General features: G+C 52.0%; 1 protein-coding gene across 1 annotated transcript; it reads right to left on the bottom strand.

Moving 5' to 3' along the window:
* Window positions 1-387: 387 nt before the first annotated feature.
* LOC144889863 (uncharacterized) lies at window positions 388-21,390 on the bottom strand. Its single transcript, XM_078771069.1, has 4 exons — window positions 21,281-21,390; window positions 6,318-6,748; window positions 2,009-2,147; window positions 388-1,877 (listed from the first exon to the last, which is right to left on the bottom strand). Exon 4 carries the CDS (start codon window positions 1,756-1,758, stop codon window positions 808-810), a length of 951 nt encoding a protein of 316 aa, XP_078627195.1. The 5' UTR covers window positions 1,759-1,877; window positions 2,009-2,147; window positions 6,318-6,748; window positions 21,281-21,390; the 3' UTR covers window positions 388-807.
* Window positions 21,391-22,240: the final 850 nt, after the last annotated feature.

Below are 22,240 nucleotides of genomic sequence, written 5' to 3'. Positions count from 1 at the left end.
CGCCGACGCAACACTGCTCGCTCACCCGGTGCTCAACGCTCCCATCGCCCTCACCACGGATGCCTCCGACTACGCGGTGGGCACCGTACATGAGCAATGGGTGAACGGGGTTTGGCAGCCACTCGCTTTTTTCAGCCGGCAGCTCCGGCCGAACGAGCTCAAATACAGCACGTTTGACCGGGAGCTCCTCGGTCTACACCTGGCCGTCTGACTCCAGATCAGAAGGTTGCGTGTTCAGATCACGTCGAGGTCACCAATGAAGGAGCTGGGGCTCCCACGTCGATCGGAAGAATGGACGCGACAAAAAGCTGGAATTCATCCGAGTTGCTTTAATCAAATCAAACACTCAGGCACTCTGAAAACCCGTTTATCGGGCAGCAATATATATCTATTATCCCGGGGGGTTTGCCCAGGCCCGGCGCCAGGGGGCGTGGCCCAGCGTCCTGGCTGCGGCCTGGCAAGTTGAGGGCGAGCCTGCCCGGGCATGCCCGGGCATGCCCGGGCGTCCCGACCGAGGCCTGGCAAGCTGAGCGCGGGCCTGCCCGGGCGTCCTGGACGAGCCCGGCATGGTGATCGCTCCGCGTCCTTGATAGGTGCAAGGCGATTGTGAAAACCCAGCGGCAGCCGCTACAATATGGTATTTCAGATTTCAGCTCTCCTGCATGAATCATCACATGCATTTTCAAATGGCCTTTATGAGAGAAACCTCCATCACATGTCGAGCATTTATAATGATGCTCTCCTGCATGGATCTATATGAATCCTGTATGGATCTATATGGATCATGTATGGATCCTGTATGCCTCTTCAAGAGAAACCTTCATCACATATCGAGCATTTGTAAGGATGCTGTCCCAAATGGATCATCATGTGCTCTTTCAAATTGCAGTTTTGAGAGAACCCCTTATCACATACCAAGCATTTGTGAGGTCGCTCTCCTGTATGGATCCTCATATGTTTATTCAAATCGCCTTTTTGAGAGAAACCTTTGTCACATATCGAGCATTTGTGGGGTCGCTCTCCTGTATGGATCCTCATATGTTTTTTCCAATCGCCTTTTTGAGAGAAACCTTTATCACATATCAAGCATTTTTTAGGATGCTCTCCTGAATGGATCCTGATATGTGATTTCAAATTGCCTTTTTGAGAGAAACCTTTGTCACATATCGAGCATGTGTAAGGTCGCTCTCCTTTATGGATCCTCATATGTGATTTAAAATTGCAGTTATGAGAGAAACCTTTATCACATATCGAGCATCTGTAAGGTCGCTCTCCTGTATGGCTCCTCATATGTTTTTTCAAACCGCCTTTTTGAGAGAAACCTTTATCACATATTGAGCATTTGTGGGGTCGCTCTCCTGCATGGATCCTCATATGTGATTTCAAATTGCGTTTTTGACTGAAACCTTTCTCACATATCAAGCATTTTTGAGGATGCTCTCCTGTGTGGATCCTGATATGTGATTTCAAATTGCCTTTTTGAGAGAAACCTTTAGCACATATCGAGCATTTGTAAGGTCGCTCTCCTGTATGGATCCTCATATGTCTTTTCAAAAGGCTGTTCCTGGAGAAACCTTTATCACAGACAGAGCACTTGTGGGGGCGTTTTCCAGTGTGGATCCTCATGTGTATTTTGATGTTACTCGTTGAAGCAAATTCTATTCTGCACACATTACACTTGTATCGTATTCGCCTTTCCAGACCCTTTTTGTGTTTGTTTAATTTAAAGTTAATCTTGGTGTTGCGAGGACCAGACATGCACTTGCATTTTATACGAAGTGAGTCTTGATCTCATGATTGCTTCTTCATAAAATGCTTCTTCTTCACTGTCAAGCTGCGACTGGACCTCATTTGTCCCATATTAGTTCTGGATTGTTCTACAGAAACAAAGAACACGATATTTTCTTTTTTTTTTAATCAAAATCAAAATCTTTAACACTTTTCCAAACTTTTATATTTTCTCAACACAAAAGATTGTATGTTAATTTTTTTTTACGTTTCAACTTACCAGTTGCAAAACAGTCAGCACTTCCATTTGTCATGTGAATATCATCTGAATCTTCCATTGCAGAAGCATTTTGAATCTTCTGTGACAGATGAATCGTTGTTGTGATGTCTGCCTTCCACATTTACAGGATAGATATCACCTGTGTACAAATCAGCATCAGTCATTTGCAGCGAAATGGGATTGAGAACCATCTTGAGAGTTCATAGAGCATGTTACGTCATTGAATGTATACTTCAATTTAAATATAAACATCGGGGCAATACCAATGGGTGCTCAACTGGTAGTATAAAGCAGTATACTACACTGTCTAAAGGTATTTTAAACTGTATCATGCCATTTTTAACCAATTTCAATGGATGCTAGAATACAGGACATCATGTACAATCAAAATAACATAATCATAAGACTTTAAACAATCAAACAAACAAAAACAAACAAAACCTATTTTAGGGGGCAACCTCCCTCTCCCCCTCCCCCATAGACTACCTTAAATCCTGTTTTTTTTAAATGCCGGGAACAAACATTGGTAAATCACAGGTGATGAAGGTTTTGGTCAAGTTCATCGAAATAGTGCGTGTAATTTCGGAGGAAAAAGTTCATTCCTATTTTGGGGGGTCAAACATGGATCCACTTTGACCCCCGGTAGACCCCCTTTGACACCGACTTTTCTAATGCCGTGAACAAACTTTAATCATAACATAAAATATATAATTTGTGCCAAGTTTGGGGACAATCCCATCAGTGGTTTCAGAGAAGAAGTTGCAAGTGTTTACGGAGTGATGGACGGACGGACAGAATGACGACGCACACCGACATGGAACTTCGTTCCAGGTGAGCTCATAATGAAGTTAAATATTGTTAAAAAGAAAAATTCCAGATGTTAAGCACTATTCAATCAGTCTTCTACATCACCCTTATTCACCACCTGATTTAACATGTCCAAGTACTGCTAAACTGGAGGTTAATGGAAGTAAAAAGAAGTCGATTTGTGTTCAACAGTGTTAAAGTGTTAAATTCAATTTACATGATAAAGTTTGTAAAATTCTTTTTTTTAAATTTCTGGAATGTACTGGCATTGCACAGTGTCTATAACATCACTCTATCTAACATGTTACATTAGTTATTTGTGCCTGTTGTTTGTGTCCTTTATGATGTCATTATGAACAGTAATTCTCCTGTTTGGAATGATTTTTAATTTTGTTTGTCTCCAAAGCAGCAGAAAGAGTGAAAATATTGTTGCAGACGTGGAATTTGGGGTGCATCACGAGTGGGGCTTCTCAGACTCTCCCCGACCTCTGGACCTGCGGGTTGCCATGTCGTGGAGAAGTTCGCGCCCCGAAGGGATGTTAAGCAACTACTGACACCGATTGGTACCACCAAACCTGGCAACACAATTGATCTAAATCTAGCAACGAAATATTCTATCCGATGTAATTGCCCCTCTGTGGAAACGTTTGGCAGCACATCCATAGTCTGCCATTTAATTTAAATGTTCGCACTGACATTCGGCGGATTTCCTACAGGGAAACCCGACGTGTTCTACACATCCACTGCTCATGCTGCGGAACCTCCATAGACGTCACACAAACACGTGCAGCTCCGTAACCTTCACCACACCCACTCACGCACCAGTACATCCCCAAATCACCTCGCGGACAAGCACACACAGCTTACACACACAGGCTATCTCACAATCTGATGATGTTCACACAATGTTCAATGGCCATTCATTCACACGATCAACTCCACAGTCAATCTTACTCCACACGTGGGTCACTCCATGACAGTTCACACAATACTTTACATTTGAGCCTTTCCACGGAGATCCCGCAGCTGAATTTGTCATTCGTGCTGGATGCACTATTTGTGCCGCGCAAGCTCAGCCGCACACCATTCCTTGGGGGTTTTTTTTTCCAATCATCCACATATGGGCGTTTTGCCCGACACGGACCGTTAACACACAGTGAAATGCAGTGCCTTGAAATATGATCTCCCTTGGACCGGTACGGATTACAAACCTGTTCTATTTAATCTCCCGCGCATAGGACCAGAACATACTAACATTTAAAATATTTCCCGCTCGGTAACCACAGAATATCTGCCAGCAACCCTCTTCTGGTGAAACTGCCAAAATCAAGACTCTCTGCTCACCTTCACTCTTTCATTCCTCTTTTATTCCGCCTCTGGAACAAACCCCCTCACTCTCTTCAATCCAACTCCTTCCTCCAGGTCTTTAAAACAGCTGTTCACCACCATCTCTCATCTTTCACTATCCAAAACCTTGATCTTTTCTACCCCCGTTAATTCACCCCAGATCCACTTTTTTGAAGTACCGACTTCTTTCCTGGAAGTCCTAGCAGTCCATGTGTTTTGTACCTCTCCCACCCCCCCCCCCCTTCCAACTTCCCATGTCTCCACCCCCCAAGCCCTCCCCCTCCCACAGATATCCCAATGTCCCCGTTCTCTGCTGTTGTACTTGTGTGCTTCCCTCTCTCTCCCCATCTTGTCTCCTGCTCCCTTTATTATATGTTTTATGTGTCCATTACTTTTTTTGTGATTAATGTTAGATCTTACACCAGCCTCGCTCTTGTGTACAAAAAAATAAAAAATAAAATAAAATAAAAATAATGTTACATTCCGGGGCCATTATCTCCTCCATATCCAGCTCAAGCAAGTCCACCAGGTCCTGCTCACCTTGGCTTGACATAGCTGTATACTTATTTCTAGTTCAATTTCACCTTACACTCCTAACAATTTTTGGAGTGCTGCTGATAGAACCCCAGATTTGAATCTCACTCCTGACGTCAATTGTTCTGGACGCAGGTTTCTTGCTCTTTTACAAACATTTTTTTTTTTTTTTTGTATTTGCAAACAAACCCTCAATGCACATTGCACATCCACATTTATTTTTGTGAGCTATCGCCTGCTCCAAAGCCTTTATGCCACTTAAGGTGGGGCCTATACAAAGGAAAGTATAGATATTAGACATTAGACAGAAAGGAGGAATCTATTGGCATTCCTCTTGAATTGAGGTAGGTTGGGATAGAGCGGAAAGGAGGATGCAGGTAAGCAGTTCCCGAGTGATGCCTTGTGGGGGGAAATAAACAGAAGAATACCTTATAATCTTACTCCTTGGGACAGATATAGTGTATGGATGGGAAAAAACTGCCAGACGTGTTGAGCGACTGAAATAGTCCTCAGGTGGAAAAACCTGCTAGGTCCTCACAGCACATTTCGTGGTAATATCTGGAGAAAAGGCTCAACGAAGCAACAGAGCGGCAGATTCAGAAAGGTTCCAGGGATGATGCCAACTCCCATCCCACCAGGTTTTCTGGTAGAAAAGATCAAGGTGTTCCCCAATGATGATTGCATATACAAGGTTACATGAAAAAAATGTTTTTAAATGTGCCTCTAATTACATTTTTTGCTATTGTACCTTTTCGTATTCCATTTTTGGTAATGTACCCAGGGGGTGGGGTCAAAATGATACTGCTCTTGCACCTTATTGCCATCTGGTGATCATAACAACAAAGTACGTGAAGTTTTACACAACCGTTCAGGAGGAGACAGCATGATGGACAGACAGACGGATGGACAGGGCTGATTACAATATGACTACGATGAAGCATCTTCATATTTTTCAAAAAGCGTGGGATAACAAGGATAAGCCTTCCATGGCTAAAGAGGTAACAAACTACTTCCTGTAAGCAGATAACCTAAATGCACCGTTAAACATGGAACACAAAGGTAATTAATACAATTCTCCAAAAAAAAAATACGGGCAAAAGACCACGATTTTTCCAATGCTGTGAAGAAACGTTGGTACATCACGGGTGATGAAGGTTGTGGTCAAGTTTCATCAAAATCGTCAGTGCAGTTTCAGATAAGAGAGCAAATAACCATTTTAGGATATCATGCCTCCTCACCAGCCCCCCCCCGCCCCCACCCCTCTCCCTCTGGCACACCCACTTAAAGTCCAACTTTTTAATGCCATGGGCAAACTTGAGTCCCAAAACACAAAATATAATTTTAGCCAAGTTTGGTCACAATCCCATCAGCAGTTTCGGAGAACAAGTTGCATGTGTTTACAGACGACCGAGAACGCGCTATCCCATAAGCTCCCCGGAAATATGTTCCAGGTGAGCTAAAATTTACCTTGTACCCGACATCAAAAATCCATTGATATTACACAATATAAAACTGCCACAAAAGAGATTACACAAATTAAAATAATACAAAAAAAAAAAACAATGGTAGAAGATCAAGATATTTGTTGACATGCGATGTTGTATTAAAAAAAGTCACATACCAGACATGGCTCTTGACCCATCATCCTGAGAGCGGAGGCTGCAGACATCACTGAACCCGATTCCAGAGAAACCAGGAACATTTTCCAGCTCACATTTTGGGATCTGAACATCTTTTCACAGAAACTGGAAAGTTCCGGAATAATATTCTCCAAGTTGAGGAAAATACTTCCCAAAAGAGAAGACCCCGCAATCTGGACATTTTGCGTCTTTGAAAAAGAATTCATAAATTTACAGAAGTCAGCATACATTGCAAATTGTAATTTCTCTTTGGCGAGAGAGAGGAGCTCAGTCCGCAATGGATCTGAATCAGTGCAGCTCGAATAACCTTGTGATTCTCAATTCCAAGCTTATCGATCACTGCTTGGGCTGTTTCTGCTCTCAGGCCTTGGAATTTGAGCCATTCCAAGAAGCTCTCCATTTCACCGATGACCTGCCAGAGATACAATGCCGATGTTAATCACAGAAAAGTTATACATGTTACTTTCTTTACTCTGTTTGCAATTTTTTGGAGTTATTTCTATTGACAATCCAATAAATTAGTTATCCAATAAATGCGGGTTTTCCTTCCAGTTTGTTCACCCGCTGTGTCCCATTTTGTCAATTTTCTTGTGAATCAGCATCTAATGAATGTGAGTTTTTATATACAGAGACAAAAATAAACCCAGAGTAAACTGGAGGAGACCATTCGGCCCATTATGCTGCGCCACATCAATGCCAGACAAAGTTTATCCACCAAAACGATGCAATTTAATTGGGGGAATGAGGGGAGGAATGTGAATGAGACGATGTCGTACGACCAGGGATATCCCAAGTGCGTCAAATACAAATGGAGAAATACAATTAATTTAATTATTTTAAGAGAAAAAAGCCAATTTTTGTGTTTTTTATTTTCAAGTGTGGGTGGAGGGGGGGGGGGGAGGTTTGGGCGATGGCGGTTCTTGAATGACAAACACACAACATCAACCACACACCACCCCTTGATAAGATCCCCACAGACATGACACTTCACTTCACTTCACTCAGATGCACACAATCACCCATTCCATACTCAAGTCACAAACGTCTTGCCAATATCCCGATACTCTTCTATCTCCAATGCTTCCAGGTACTTACGTAATCCTAATTTAAACTTATCTATTAGTTCTGTTGCCACTGCCTTTCTAGGAGACCATCCCATGCATTAACGACTCTGAGTGAAAGATCCTTACCTTACTACCATATTAACTATTATTTTCTTTCAAGGCTACAGCCCCTGGCCCTGTCAATGTCTCTGCTGAAGAATTATTCTGCTGTGGCGGACACAAGCAAGGTACACAAATTCAGCGCACCAGCAGGTGGCGTGAACGTCCAGGCGGGGAACTGAAAGGCATGCCCCACCTATCGACCGATCGGCCACGCCCGTGGACGAGGCATGGCCTCGGCACATATATGCGGGCTCTAAGCTCGGGCGCGCTCAGTGCTACAGTTTGAGCTTTCCTAATAAAGACTCTTTTGGTATTCCAACGCGTTGTGGCCTACCTTTTTGGCAAGCAAGTTGTGTGCGTAGCACCGCACTTCACTGGTGACCCTGATTGGTTCAGCCGTTGCTGTCCACCAAACGCGCCATGGCCAACAACGCCATCACGGTAAAACTCCCGGAGGTTTGGGAAGCACAGGCCGATGTGTGGTTCGTGCAGGCCGAAGCACAATTTCAGCTTCGAGGCATAACAACAATGAGACCCGTTACTACCACGTGGTTGCCTCTCTTGGGCCCGGCACTGCAGCCTGAGTCATGTACATCCTGCGGCACCCGCCGGTCGACCACAAGTATGGGGCGCTCAAGCGTGTCCTCATCACCACGTTCGGCCTCACGGAGATCGAACGGGCCGACCGCCTCCAAGACCTTCCCGAACTCGGCGACACACGACCATCCGTGCGGATGGATCATATGCTGTCATTGCTGGGTGACCAAGCCCCGGATTTCTTATTTCGGGCGCGCATCCGACGCCAGCTACCCGCACAGGTACGACTCGCGCTGGCCAGTTCCAAAATAAAAGAACCCTGCGCCCTGGCTACAGAGGCCGACAAGTTCTTCGCGGCTTGCGACACGCGGTCGGGTTATGGTGCGGCCGTCGTGGATCCCGAGGCTGATGCTGCTGCGTCCCTCATGGCCGCTGCCACGCCCCACCCACCACCACCACCACCGAGCAAACCACGGCTGCCGAAACCCCCACCGCCGCAAGCCTGGTGCTATTTCCATGCCAGGTTCGGCCACAAGGCTAGGAAGTGTTGCCCACCGTGCTCGTTTGACAAGTCGGGAAACTACCAAGCCGGCACTTGGTAGCGGCCCTGAGCGTCGGCCGTTCCAGCAGCCTCCTCTTTATCACGGACACCTTGTCCGGGCGCCGTTTCCTCTGCGATACAGGAGCGCAGGTAAGCGTCATCCCAGCCTACACGTCCGACAAGCGAACCGCGGGCCGGGGCCCCGCGTTGCTTGCCGCCAACGGTACACCCATCCGCACATTCGGGAAGTGCTGCCTCTCCATGCGGTTCGGAGGGCAGCGCTTTCATTGGTCATTCGTGGCCACTAGCATGCCCATGGCATTGCTCGGTGCGGACTTCCTATGTGTGAATGGGTTGCTGGTCGAAGTAAAGCACAAACGGCTCATCCAGGCTGAAACCTTGAGCTCGATCGCTTGTTTGCCGAGCAGCTCATTGAGTGGCTCACTGAGCGGCTCACCGAGTGGCTTGCCAAGCGGCTTGCTGGAGGGTTCCGTCCCGTCGAGTTTAGTTTGCACGCTTCCGGCAGCGGATGACTTTACCCACCTCCTCGCTAGTTTCCCGGCCCTCACGTGGCCCACCTTTTCAGTGGTGGCCGTGAAACACAGGGTTGAGCATCACATCCCCACGGTCGGGCCGCCGGTCTATGCCTGGGCATGCCGACTCGAGCCAACGAAGCTCGCCGTGGCGAAAACGGAGTTTGCCATGCTGGAGCGGCTGGGGATCGTACGGCGCTCCAACAGCGCTTGGGCTTCCCCGCTGCACATCATGACGAAGCCCGGCGTGGGATGGCGGCCGTGCGGGGACTACCGCCGGCTCAACGATGCCAGCACCCCCGACCGTGACCCGGTCCCACACATTCAGGACTTTTCCACCCGGTTGGCCAACACGACCGTGTTTTCAAAGGTGGACCTCATCCGGGGCTACCATCAGGTCCCCGTCCAACCGATCGACATCCCGAAGACGGCCGTCATCACTCCTTTCGGCCTCTTTGAATTTCTGAGGATGCCCTTCGGGTTGAAGAATGCGGCTCAGGCGTTCCAGCGGCTTATGGATAGCGTCTTGCGTGACTTACCTTTCCTGTTCGTCTACCTGGATGACATCCTAGTCGCGATCGCGTCCCGCGAAGACCACCTGCTCCACCTCTGCACGCTGTTCGAACGCGTGCGCCAGCATGGCCTAATCATCAACCCTGCCAAGTGCCGTTTCGGTGTCACCACCATCGACCTCTTGGGGCACCGCATCACCAGGCACGGGGCCGTCCCGTTACCGGCCAAGGTGGAGACGGTCAGGGATTTCCCATGGCCCCGCACGATCAAGGGGCTCCAGGAGTTCCTGGGCATGGTAAACTTTTACCACCGCTTCGTGCCCCACATCGCCCAGCTCCTCCGCCCCTTGCACGAGGCCCTCCGGGGCAAGCCGGGCAAAGGTGACATCGCATGGTCGGAGCCGATGGCCGCGGCATTCGCGGGGGCAAAGCTGGCTCTGGCCGACGCCACCATGATGGCGCACCCGGCGCCCGATGCACCGATCGCCCTCACCACTGATGCGTCGGATTATGTGGTGGGCGCGGTGCACGAGCAATGGGTGCGTGGTGCTTGGCAACCGCTGGCGTGTTTCAGCCGGCAGCTTCGCCCGCACGAACGCCGGTACAGCACCTTCGACCGCGAGTTGCTCGGACTCCACCTGGCGGTCCGACACTTCCGCCATCTGCTGGAGGGCCGTCCGTTCACGGCCTTCGTGGACCACAAGCCCCTTGTGTCCGCGATGGCCAAGGTCGCCGAGACATGGTCGGCACGGCAGCAGCACCACCTCTCGGCCATGTCTGAGTACACGACGGACATCTGTCACGTGGCGGGTGAGGACAACCCGGTGGTGGATTGCCTTTCCCGGTGCATCGTGCACGCGACCCACCTCGGGATCGACTATGCCCGGATGGCGGAGGACCAGACCGCCGACCCCGGCGTCCAGGCCTTGTGGACCGCTGTCACGGGCCTCCGCGTCACCGAGGTGCCATTCGACGCCGCGGGCACGGCCCTCCTCTGCGACGTCTCCCTCGGTCGGCCTCGCCCCATAGTGCCCGCTGGCTGGCAGCGCCCAGTGTTTGACGCCATCCACGGCCTGTCCCACCCTGGCACGAGGGCATCCCAGAAATTCGTTGGGGCGAAGTTCGTCTGGCATGGCCTCAGGAGGGACGTCCGCGACTGGGCCAGGACGTGCCTCGCGTGCCAGCGCGCAAAGGTCCACCGCCACACCCAGGCACCGTTGGCCCCATTTACGGTGCCCGATCGGCGGTTCGACCACGTGCACTTCGACCTGGTGGGACCTCTGCCCCCCTCGCGAGGGTTCACCCACCTCCTCCCCATGGTCGACCGCACCACGCGGTGGCCGGAGGCCGTCCCATTGGCGGCGTCATCTGCGGCTGAGGTGGCGGAGCCCTTTATCGCCACATGGGTTGCCCGGTTCGGTGCCCCCTCGGACATCTCATCCGACCACGGCCCCCAGTTCACCTCGGAGCTCTGGGCCGCGGTGGCGCAAGGACTCGGGGTGAAGCTACACCACACCACGGCCTACCACCCCCAGGCCAATGGCCTGTGCGAGCGCTTTCATCGCTCCATGAAGGCCGCGCTCCTGGCCAGCCTCCGCGACGGCGGCTGGGTGGACAAGCTCCCCTGGGTCCTGCTGGGCCTCAGGACGGCGCCCAAGGACGACCTGCGCGCGTCCTCGGCGGAGTTGGTCTTCGGGCAACCACTGCGGGTACCGGGGGAATTTATCCCCGACTCCACGGCTCCTTGGTCCGTGGCACAACAGCACTCCACCCTTCAGGGGACTGCCCGGAGGTTCGCCCCGGTGCCAACGGCACACCACAGTTGCCCGCCTGCCCACGTCGCCCCAGAGCTTCGCACGGCAGAGTGGGTGTTCATCCGGCACAACGCCCACTGGGCACCGCTACGGCCCCCGTACAACGGGCCCTTCCGCGTGCTGGAGACCGGGGCCAAGTTTTTCACGGTCGACATCAGCGGTGCCCCGGATCGCATTTCCGTGGACCGCCTCAAGCCGGCCCACCTCGATCCGGACCACCCTCTGCCGGCAGCGCTGCCTCCGCGTCGAGGCCGCCCACCAGCGGTCGGACCCCCGGCACCCCCAGCAGCAGCTCTGCCTCCGCGTTGAGGCCGCCCCCCGGGCGCCGGTCAGCCGGCGCCCCTCAGCCCCGCCGGCCCGCTGCCCCCCAGCCCTGCACCCATCGCCAGGGGGCATTTCGGCCGGGTCATCCGGCTTCCCCGCAAACTCACCCTTCAGGTGCGCAGGAATTCTGGGGGGGCGCGTGTGGCGGACACAAGCAAGGTACACAAATTCAGCGCACCAGCATGTGGCATGAACGTCCAGGCGGGGAACTGGAAGGCATGCCCCGCCTATCGACCGATCGGCCACGCCCGGGGACGAGGCGTGGCCTCGGCACATATATGCGGGCTCTAAGCTCGGCCCGCTCAGTGCTACAGTTTGAGCTTTCCTAATAAAGACTCTTTTGGTATTCCAACGCGTTGTGGCCTACCTTTTCGGAAAGCAAGTTGTGTGCGTAGCACCCCACTTCAATGCACTTATTTTGTCTATACCCTTCATTTATCTCAAACATCTGTCATATTCCATCACAACTGCCTCCTTTCTCATGTATAAATCCGTCTCCTTCAGGCGTTCCTTGTAGTTGAGTCCAGCTCGGCCCGGAATCAATCTAGTAGGCCTGTGCTTAACCCTCACCATAGTAGCTATGTCTTTCCAGACTTTTGTGGTGACCAAAACGGCAAACAATATTCTAGATGAGGCCTCACTAAGTGTTCAAGTACATACTTAAATTTTCATAAAATAATGACATGAAAGATCATGAAAAAATGCAGAAGTTTGACGCGAATGAAGCAGTCTTATCCATCACCAGTAGGCCTTGTATATTGTAACAAGCCGACGTTGAGCCACAGTTTAGAAGATGGATGTTTTGTTGATCAACATCAAACACAGTGTTAATCGACCTTGTTCTTTATATTGCCATATTATCAGTCTTCTTCACCCCAATCCTGTCGCTCTTACATGCCAGGTCCTCTAATGGTAACTATCGATATAAATCATGGTTCTTGAAAGTATTATGAAGGCAATTTGTGACATGCAATATTCAAGTATATAATTCAATTTAAATGAAGGTTTAAATAGGTTTAAATGTGTAAAGTAAAAAAAGTTCCAGGTTTTACCACCATTTTATCCAGTGGCCATTGCACCACCTTATCATTCTAACATGTTACAAGAGGGGAATTATTCAGAAAAAACGCCAGGGGTATGGAATAGACCCCCATTATGTAGTATGTACCATGTGGCAAAGTATAGAAAGAAGGGGCATTCCATAGCTTGTAGAAAATGCCAAACAATAGAAAAGAAGGGACATTCAAAAAAATATTGTGTGCATGTTGGACTACCCTTGTGTTCTTAGGAAGAACCAAGTTATGCTCCAGAAAAGTTCATAAAAAGCGGCGCCCTGCATCTGGCAAATAAAATACATTTACTTCTTCATGCATCTGTGTGAATTAAATTGGCATTTTCCCCAAGAATGTCCCTTCTTTTCTATAGTTTGCCACGTGGCGTTCCCAAGTACCGCAAAAACGGCTGAAACGATGCAACGATATTTTGGGTGGGTAATCCTGGGACCCCCTGGAGTAAAATAGGCTATATTGTTTTTCCAATTTCAGCTTTGGTCTTCAGCAATTTCAGGTTTGGACACCCACTTAACGTTATTTTCCCACACCTCTGGATATGCTTCCTTTTCTTTCGACCTTACTGGTTGACTTGAAACGCAAATCGGTGGATAACTCATGTCACCCAGGAACATATCGTGCTTGCAGACTTCGTACACATCACTTCAGGGTACACTTGACATTTTACCTCTCGGTACACTGACACTATATCGTAAGCCTTATTCATATCCACGAAAGGCCTTCACATTACCTCAGCGTAATTCAAACCGTGAACACAGCGAATAAAAGGGGAATCCATTGATGGTGTTCAAGGAATGACACGATATCGTAAGCCTTATTCATATCATATCATATATTCATTATAATAGAGCAAACGTATATGGTTATATAGATATGTCATTATGAATGTTTGTTTCCATGCGCCGCAACTGTCTTCTTCTTCTTCAAATAAAATTAACACTCTCTTAATTAACCAGATTAATTACGTTTAGACTGCTGAAACCACTCAGACCTTTGATGACCCTTTAATTACCCCAAGACCCTGAAGACCATCAAGACCCCTGATGACCCAAAATACTCTTGAAGGCCCAGACTCTCAAAAAGACCCTCAAAACCCAAATGGCCCCAAATACCCAAAAGACCCAAAAGACCCGGAAGACCCAAAAAACCCAGGAGACCCAAAAAACCCAGAAGACCCCAAAAAAAACCAGAAGACCCAAAACACCCTGAAGACTACAAAGACCCTTCAAGACCCTGAAGACCCAAAAGACCCAAAAGACCCAAAAGACTCCAAAGACTCCAAAGACCCAAAAGACCCCGAATAAACAAAACACCGCGAATACCCAAAACACCCCGAATACCCAAAACACCCCGAATACCCAAAACACCCCGAATACCCAAAACACCCCGAATACCCAAAACACCCCGAATACCCAAAACACCCCGAATACCCAAAACACCCCGAATACCCAAAACACCCCCAATACCCAAAACACCCCGAATACCCAAAACACCCCGAATACCCAAAACACCCCGAATACCCAAAACACCCCGAATACCCAAAACACCCCGAATACCCAAAACACCCCGAATACCCAAAACACCCCGAATACCCAAAACACCCCGAATACCCAAAACACCCCGAATACCCAAAACACCCCGAATACCCAAAACACCCCGAATACCCAAAACACCCCGAATACCCAAAACACCCCGAATACCCAAAACACCCCGAATACCCAAAACACCCCGAATACCCAAAACACCCCGAATACCCAAAACACCCCGAATACCCAAAACACCCCGAATACCCAAAACACCCCGAATACCCAAAACACCCCGAATACCCAAAACACCCCGAATACCCAAAACACCCCGAATACCCAAAACACCCCGAATACCCAAAACACCCCGAATACCCAAAACACCCCGAATACCCAAAACACCCCGAATACCCAAAACACCCCGAATACCCAAAACACCCCGAATACCCAAAACACCCCGAATACCCAAAACACCCCGAATACCCAAAACACCCTGAATACCCAAAACACCCCAAAGACCCAAAACACCCCAAAGACCCAAAACATCTCAAAAACCCAAAACACCCCAAAGACCCAAAATACCCTGAAAGGCCCAGAGGATCCAAAAGACTCTGAAGACCCAAATGGCCCTGAAGACCCAAAACACCATGAAGACCCAAAAGACACCGGAATGGTCAAATATGCCTATTCCTCTGAAAGGACGTGTGGTAAGGCATGCGGAGCACGCCGTCACACTAGTGCCATATAAAAGGGGCCTTTTCTATAGTTTGCCACAAAAAAATAAATAATAATAATCGCTGGATAGTGCCGAAGCCTTTTTAAATTAAAGACAGTTATATACAAGTACACATTCACATAAATAAATACAAAACAATTATCAGACATTTGAATACAAATAAATCAAACAATTTCGGAAGTGTACAAATTTGGTGGTACGGCTTCTTCTTCTTCCTGATCGGCAACACACTTAACTCAGAAACATGAGCCACATTCACTCAGAAATGTGAGCCACATTCATTCTGAAATGTGAGCCGCTCCCCTTCCTTTCCTCCCTTCCTTTCCTGCCTTCCTTCCTTTCCTGCCTTCCTTTCCTGCCTTCCTTTCCTCCTCCCGTCCCCTCCCCCCCCCACTCTCCTCCCCCCTCCCCTCCCCTCCACTCCACTCCACTTCCCCCACTCCCCTCCATCCTCCTTCCTCCCCCTTTCCCCCCTTGCCCCCTCCCCGCCTGGCAACGCCGGGTACTTCTGCTAGTTTTACATATATTTGGTACATTAGTGTATAAACTGTTGTTGTGGTCATACAAGCTTGACATTTGGCACATAATTAAAGACCCCTAACTATAGGGTTATGATATATTTGTCCTGTGACAACAATGTTTTTAAAATGGCCGCCATTTATATGGTATATTATGGTATATGGTATATGGTATTGTGGCGGACACAAAAGCCCACTGGCGTGGTGACATCATTCCGTGCACCAAGTGGGCGGTGGCCACGCCCGAGGGGTAGGCGTGGCCTCATGATATACACCGGGCGCCCAGCCCGGAGTGGTACAGTGTTACAGTGAGCTCTTACAATAAAGACGTTTATATGTTACCGCTTGTCCGCTTCCTCCTTGCTCACAATCAGCGCGCGTAACGCCGCGCTTTACTGGTGACCCTCGACGTTGGATCTGCCGGAGCGATCCTTCCACACGCGACGCCATCGCCATGGCCGACTTTGTCAAACTTCCGGAATTTTGGGAGGCTCAGGCCGAAGTCTGGTTCGTCCAGGCCGAAGCCCAATTTCAGCTTCGGCGCCTCACCGGCGATGACACGCGCTATTGCCACGTCGTCGCCTCCCTCGGGCCCGGCACGGCCGCTCGAGTTGTGTCCATCCTTCGCCACCCACCGAAAGGCCACAAGTACGAGGCACTCAAGCGGCTACTCCTAGACACGTTCGGCCTCACGGACGACGCACGGGCCGACCGCCTCCTGGATCTCCCCGAGCTCGGTGAGACGCGCCCGTCGGTCCGAATGGACCATATGCTGTCACTGTTGGGCGACGAAGCCCCCGGTTCGCTATTCCGGGCGCTTTTCCGGCACCAACTTCCAGCGCAGGTTCGCCTCGCGTTGGCCGGGACCGAGCTAACGGAACCCCGAGCATTGGCAGCCAGGGCAGACAGGTACTTCGCCGCTTCGGACACGTGGGCGAGCGTCGGCGTGGCCATCACGGCCCTCGAGGCTGATGTTCAGCAGCATGTTCCACAGCATCAGCTTCTACAGCATACGCAGCATGCTGATACGCACCTCGTGAACGCCGCCACGCCCCGCCCACCGCCGTGGCGAAAACCACCACCGCGGGGAAACCCGCCAACTCCACCGGCCTGGCGGAGCCAGCCGCGCTCCTCCAGCTCCACCACCTGGTGCTGGTTCCACACCAAGTTCGGCCACGAAGCTCGGCGGTGTCATCCGCCGTGCTCCTTCAACGGGTCGGGAAACGCCCGGGCCGGTGCTCAATAGTGGCGATGAGCGCCGGCCGTTCGAGCAGCCTGCTGTTCATAACGGACACCTTCTCCGGGCGCCGTTACCTGTGCGACACGGGAGCGCAGGTGAGTGTCATTCCCGCCGGCACGTCAGACAAACACGCCGCGGGTGGGGGCCCTGCGCTGCTTGCCGCGAACGGGACGCCCATCCATACGTATGGAAAACGCTGCCTCTCTCTGCGGTTTGGAGGGCAGGTTTTCCGATGGACGTTCGTCACCGCCGACGTGCCCATGGCACTGCTTGGCGCGGACTTCCTGTGTGCTAATGGGCTACTGGTCGACGTCAAGCGCAGACGTCTTGTCCAGGCCGAGACGTTCAGCTCGCTCGCTTGTGCGTTGCCCAGCTCAACGAGCGGCTTGCCAAGCGGCTTGCCGAACGATTCGGTTCCGGCCACGTTGGTCTGTACGCTTCCGGCAGCGGACGCATTCACCCGCCTCCTCGCCGGCTTCCCGGCCCTCACGCGGCCCACCTTCTCGGCGGGGGCCATCAAGCATGGGGTGGCCCATCACATCCCCACCGTCGGGCCACCGGTCTACGCCCGGGCACGCCGCCTCGAGCCGACGAAGCTGGCGGTGGCAAAAGTGGAGTTCGCTACCCTGGAGCGACTGGGCATCGTTCGGCGCTCAGAGAGTGCTTGGGCGTCGCCGCTGCACATCGTGCCGAAGCCTGGCGGGGGATGGCGACCGTGCGGGGACTATCGCCATCTCAATGACGCCACTACTCCCGACCGCTACCCCGTCCCCCACATTCAGGACTTTTCCGCCCGTTTGGCGGGCAGGTCCTTCTTCTCGAAGGTGGACCTCATACGCGGCTACCATCAGGTCCCCGTCAGGCCGGAGGACGTCCCGAAGACGGCGGTCATCACGCCATTCGGACTCTTTGAGTTCCTGCGCATGCCCTTCGGTCTGAAGAATGCGGCTCAGGCGTTCCAACGACTGATGGACAGCGTCCTGCGCGACTTGGATTTTGTCTACGTCTACCTGGACGATATCCTCGTCGCCAGCGCGTCCCGCGAAGAGCACCTACGCCACCTCCGCACGCTCTTCGAACGCCTGGGCCAGCATGGCCTGATTGTGTACCCCGCAAAGTGCCGGTTCGGCACCGCCACAATCGATTTTCTGGGGCACCGTGTCACCAGGCACGGAGCCGTCCCCCTGCCGGCCAAGGTGGAGGCGGTGAAGGGGTTTCCGCGCCCCCGCACGATCAGAGGGCTGCAGGAGTTCCTGGGCATGGTGAACTTTTACCATCGGTTCCTGCCCCATATCGCCCAGCTCCTGCGCCCCCTGCACGAAGCTCTCCGAGGTAAGCCGGGCAAAGGCGACGTTACCTGGACCGAGCAGATGGACACGGCGTTCACGGGCGCGAAGCTCGCCTTGGCTAACGCCACCATGCTCGCGCACCCGGCGCCCGATGCACCGATCGCCCTCACCACCGATGCCTCGGACTACGCGGTGGGCGCGGTGCACGAGCAATGGGTGCGTGGAGCTTGGCAACCGCTGGCGTTCTTTAGCCGGCAGCTTTGCCCGCCCGAACGCCGTTACAGTACCTTCGACCGCGAGTTGCTCGGACTTCACTTGGCGGTCAGGCACTTCCGCCATCTGCTCGAGGGCCGTGCGTTCACTGCCTTCGTCGACCACAAGCCGCTGATCTTCGCGATGGGCAAGGTCACCGAGCCATGGTCGGCCCGGCAGCAGCGTCACCTCTCGGCCGTGTCCGAGTACACGACGGACATCCAGCACGTCGCGGGGAAGGACAACCCGGTGGCGGATTGCCTTTCCCGGGCCGTCGCCCACGCAGTCCACCTCGGCATCGACTATGCCCGGATGGCAGCGGACCAGGCCGCGGACCCCGACGTCCAGGCCTTGCGGACCGCCGTCACGGGCCTCCGCGTCACCGAGGTGCCGTTCGACGGCGCGGGCGCGGCCCTCTTGTGTGACGTCTCCCTCGGGCGTCCTCGCCCCATCGTGCCCGCGGGCTGGCAGCGCCAGGTGTTTGACGCCATCCACGGCCTGGCCCACCCGGGCGCGAGGGCCTCCCAAAGGCTGATCGCCGACAAGTTCGTCTGGCATGGCCTCTGGAAGGCCGTCCGCGGCTGGGCCAGGACGTGCCTCGCGTGCCAGCGCGCCAAGGTGCACCGGCACACCCAGGCCCCGTTGGCCCCGTTCACCGTGCCGGAACGCCGGTTTGACCACGTCCACGTGGACCTGGTGGGACCTCTGCCCCCCTCGCGGGGTTTCACCTACGTCCTCACCATGGTGGACCGCACCACCCGGTGGCCGGAGGCCGTGCCCTTGGCGTCAACAACGGCGGCCGATGTCGCGCAGGCTTTCATCGCCACCTGGGTCGCCCGGTTCGGCGCCCCCTCAGACATCTCATCCGACCGCGGCCACCAGTTCACCTCGGAGCTCTGGGGGGCGGTTGCGCAGGGGCTCGGGGTCCGGCTGCACCGAACCACGGCCTACCACCCCCAGGCTAACGGCCTGTGTGAGCGATTTCACCGCTCATTGAAGGCCGCGCTCCGGGCCACCCTCCGCGATGGTGGCTGGGTCGACAGGCTCCCCTGGGTCCTGCTGGGCCTCCGGACGGCGCCCAAGGAGGACCTGCGCGCATCCGCGGCGGAGTTGGTCTTCGGGCAACCGCTGCGGGTGCCGGGCGAGTTCCTCCCCGACTCCACGGCACCATGGTCCGCGGCACAGCAGCGCTCCGCTCTGCAAGAGACCGCCCAGAGGTTCGCCCCGGTGCCAATGGCATGCCACGGGGACCCACCGACACACGTCGCCCCGGAGCTTCGCACGGCGGAGTACGTCTTCGTCCGCCACGATGCCCATCGGACACCACTGCGCCCCCCGTACGACGGGCCTTTCCGCGTGCTGGAGACCGGGGCGAAGCACTTCACCCTGGACATCGGCGGTACTCCTGACCGCGTGTCGGTAGACCGCCTCAAGCCGGCCCACCTCGATGTGGACCATCCACCGCCAGTGGCCCGACCCCCACGTCGGGGCCGCCCTCCTGCGGGCGGACCCCCGGCACCGCCCCGCCCCGCCGCCACGCCGCCCCCCGGTCCTGCACCCATCCCAGGGGCAGCCAGGGGCATCCCACCTGGCATCCCTGCACCCCGGACGCCGCCGATCGCCAGGGGGCGCTTCGGCCGGGTCATTCGTCTGCCCCGCAAACTGGCCCTCCAGGTGCGCGGGAATTCTGGGGGGGCGCGTGTGGCGGACACAAAAGCCCACTGGCGTGGTGACATCATTCCGCGCACCAAGTGGGCGGTGGCCACGCCCGAGGGGTAGGCGTGGCCTCATGATATACACCGGGCGCCCAGCCCGGAGCGGTAGTGTTACAGTGAGCTCTTACAATAAAGACGTTTATATGTTACCGCTTGTCCGCTTCCTCCTTGCTCACAAGCAGCGCGCGTATCGTCACGCTTTAGTATATTAATTTGTATAAACTGTTGTTTGAATCATTCAAGCATAGTATTTGGTACACAGTTAAATATTCTGACTATTAGAGTCATCACAGATGTGTCCAATAAAAATGGCGCCCAATTTTTAGTACGGCAGATATGTGAAATATTTGGGAGAAATGTGCCTTTGCTGATACAAGCACGAGAGTTGGCACACAGTTAGAGTATGCCCTAAGGAAGATATTTGGTTCTCGGGCCATCGCAGATTTGGCCTGTGACAACAATGGCGGCCTTTTTTCAAAAAAGTACAAATCTGCGATGGGCCCATAGCCAAATATCTTTCTTAGGATATACTCTGTTTGCCAAATGCCATGCTTGTATCATCAAAGGCACAATTCCTGCACCTATCTGCCATACTATGTTGAAAATTGATGATTTATGTCACCAAGACCCAAGACCTATTCCCCTCAAAAAAAAAAAACACTTCCAGTTTCGCGCACCGCTAATGCAGTGCCCCCTGTTTCCGGGAGGCTGGTACTCATTTTGCCGATTTCAAAAGGACGACGCGCCGAGTCAAACCACCTGGTGTTATTTTAACGGCGCGACCCTAACATCTTAAACTAAAGCAGCCACATTAAACATGAAGCCAACACCAGGATTAGTTTCACAAGTAAGGAAGTATAACGTCACTCGGTATCGCACAAACCTCCACCAGGATAAACAGGAAACGTTTTGTATCCACTGATAGATCGGATCTGGATTCGGACCTGAACCGACATCGAATCAGCTTCTTTTTCTTCTTCTTCTTCTCTCACCGCCCCATCTCATCCCCAAAGCTTCGTCATAATCCATCCACATCTCTTTGTCTTATCGTGCAGTGTATATTCATAATGTTCGCCCGATCTCGCTATTAATATTGTGAAGAATCACTTCAAATTATCGTGTTACAGAATATCTTTCTCAGTATTAATAATAAAATGAGAAACTCTGAACAAACCTTTTCCTCAGAACACGTGACACGATCACTGATTCAGCCGCTTGTGGAAAAGGACACGGAGCCGATGTCAGTTCAAGCAAGACATGGTCCACGTGCAGCCCGGAAGTGACGCCGGAAGTACAACCCACCGTATTACCATGCATGCCAAAATTACCGACTAGGCGGTGTATGTGTAATGTAACACGTTAACATCCGTAACAACGTCCGTGACGTGTGTACTTGCATTGTACATTTGTATAATACATTGTATATTTGCATTTTAACACAAATTTCATCGAATCCAATAATCTAGTGATTCACTGTGAAATGATCAATGTAAAATCATATCCAACATTATGTGACGTCGCACTCAATTTGACGTGGCCGAGACATGCTGAGATAATGAATTGATATTTCCCCCTTTTATAAATAAAATAATTAATTGATATTCCCTGTTTTTTTATAATTTATTGATATAAAATAATATGTCACTCCCCAGGATGCCCACTTGTACCTGCATTCGTGTGATGTTAAAAAGGATTCCTAAAACTTCTTACTTTTTACCAGGTAACAAGCTCGTTTTTAGCTCACCTGGACCTTATTCCGGTAAATTTATCGATCGAGCAGTGTCTATTCGTCGGTGAGTGAAGGTGTGTGTGTGTGTGTGTGTGTGTGTGTGTGTGTGTGTGTGTGTGTGTGTGTGTGTGTGTGTGTGTGTGTGTGTGTGTGTGTGTGTGTGTGTGTGTGTGTGTGTGTGAGAGTGAGTCAGTCAGTGTGAATTGAGTGAGTCAGTGAGTGAGTGGGTGTGAGACAGTCAGAGTGAGTCAGTCAGTCATTGAGGGAGTCAGTCAGTGAGTGAGTGTGTCAGTGAGTGAGCGAGTCAGTGAGGCAGACAGTGAGTGCATTGTGTGAGTCAGTCATTGAGTTGAGTGAGTCAGTGTGAGCCAATGAGTATTATGTGAGCGAGTGAGTGGGTGTAAG

This window comes from Myxine glutinosa, chromosome 1 (assembly GCF_964187855.1).
Source record: "Myxine glutinosa chromosome 1, kmMyxGlut1.1, whole genome shotgun sequence".
Classification (NCBI taxonomy): domain Eukaryota; kingdom Metazoa; phylum Chordata; class Myxini; order Myxiniformes; family Myxinidae; genus Myxine; species Myxine glutinosa.
Note: the sequence above shows the minus strand (reverse complement) of the source record. Positions and strands in the feature narration are given on the sequence as shown.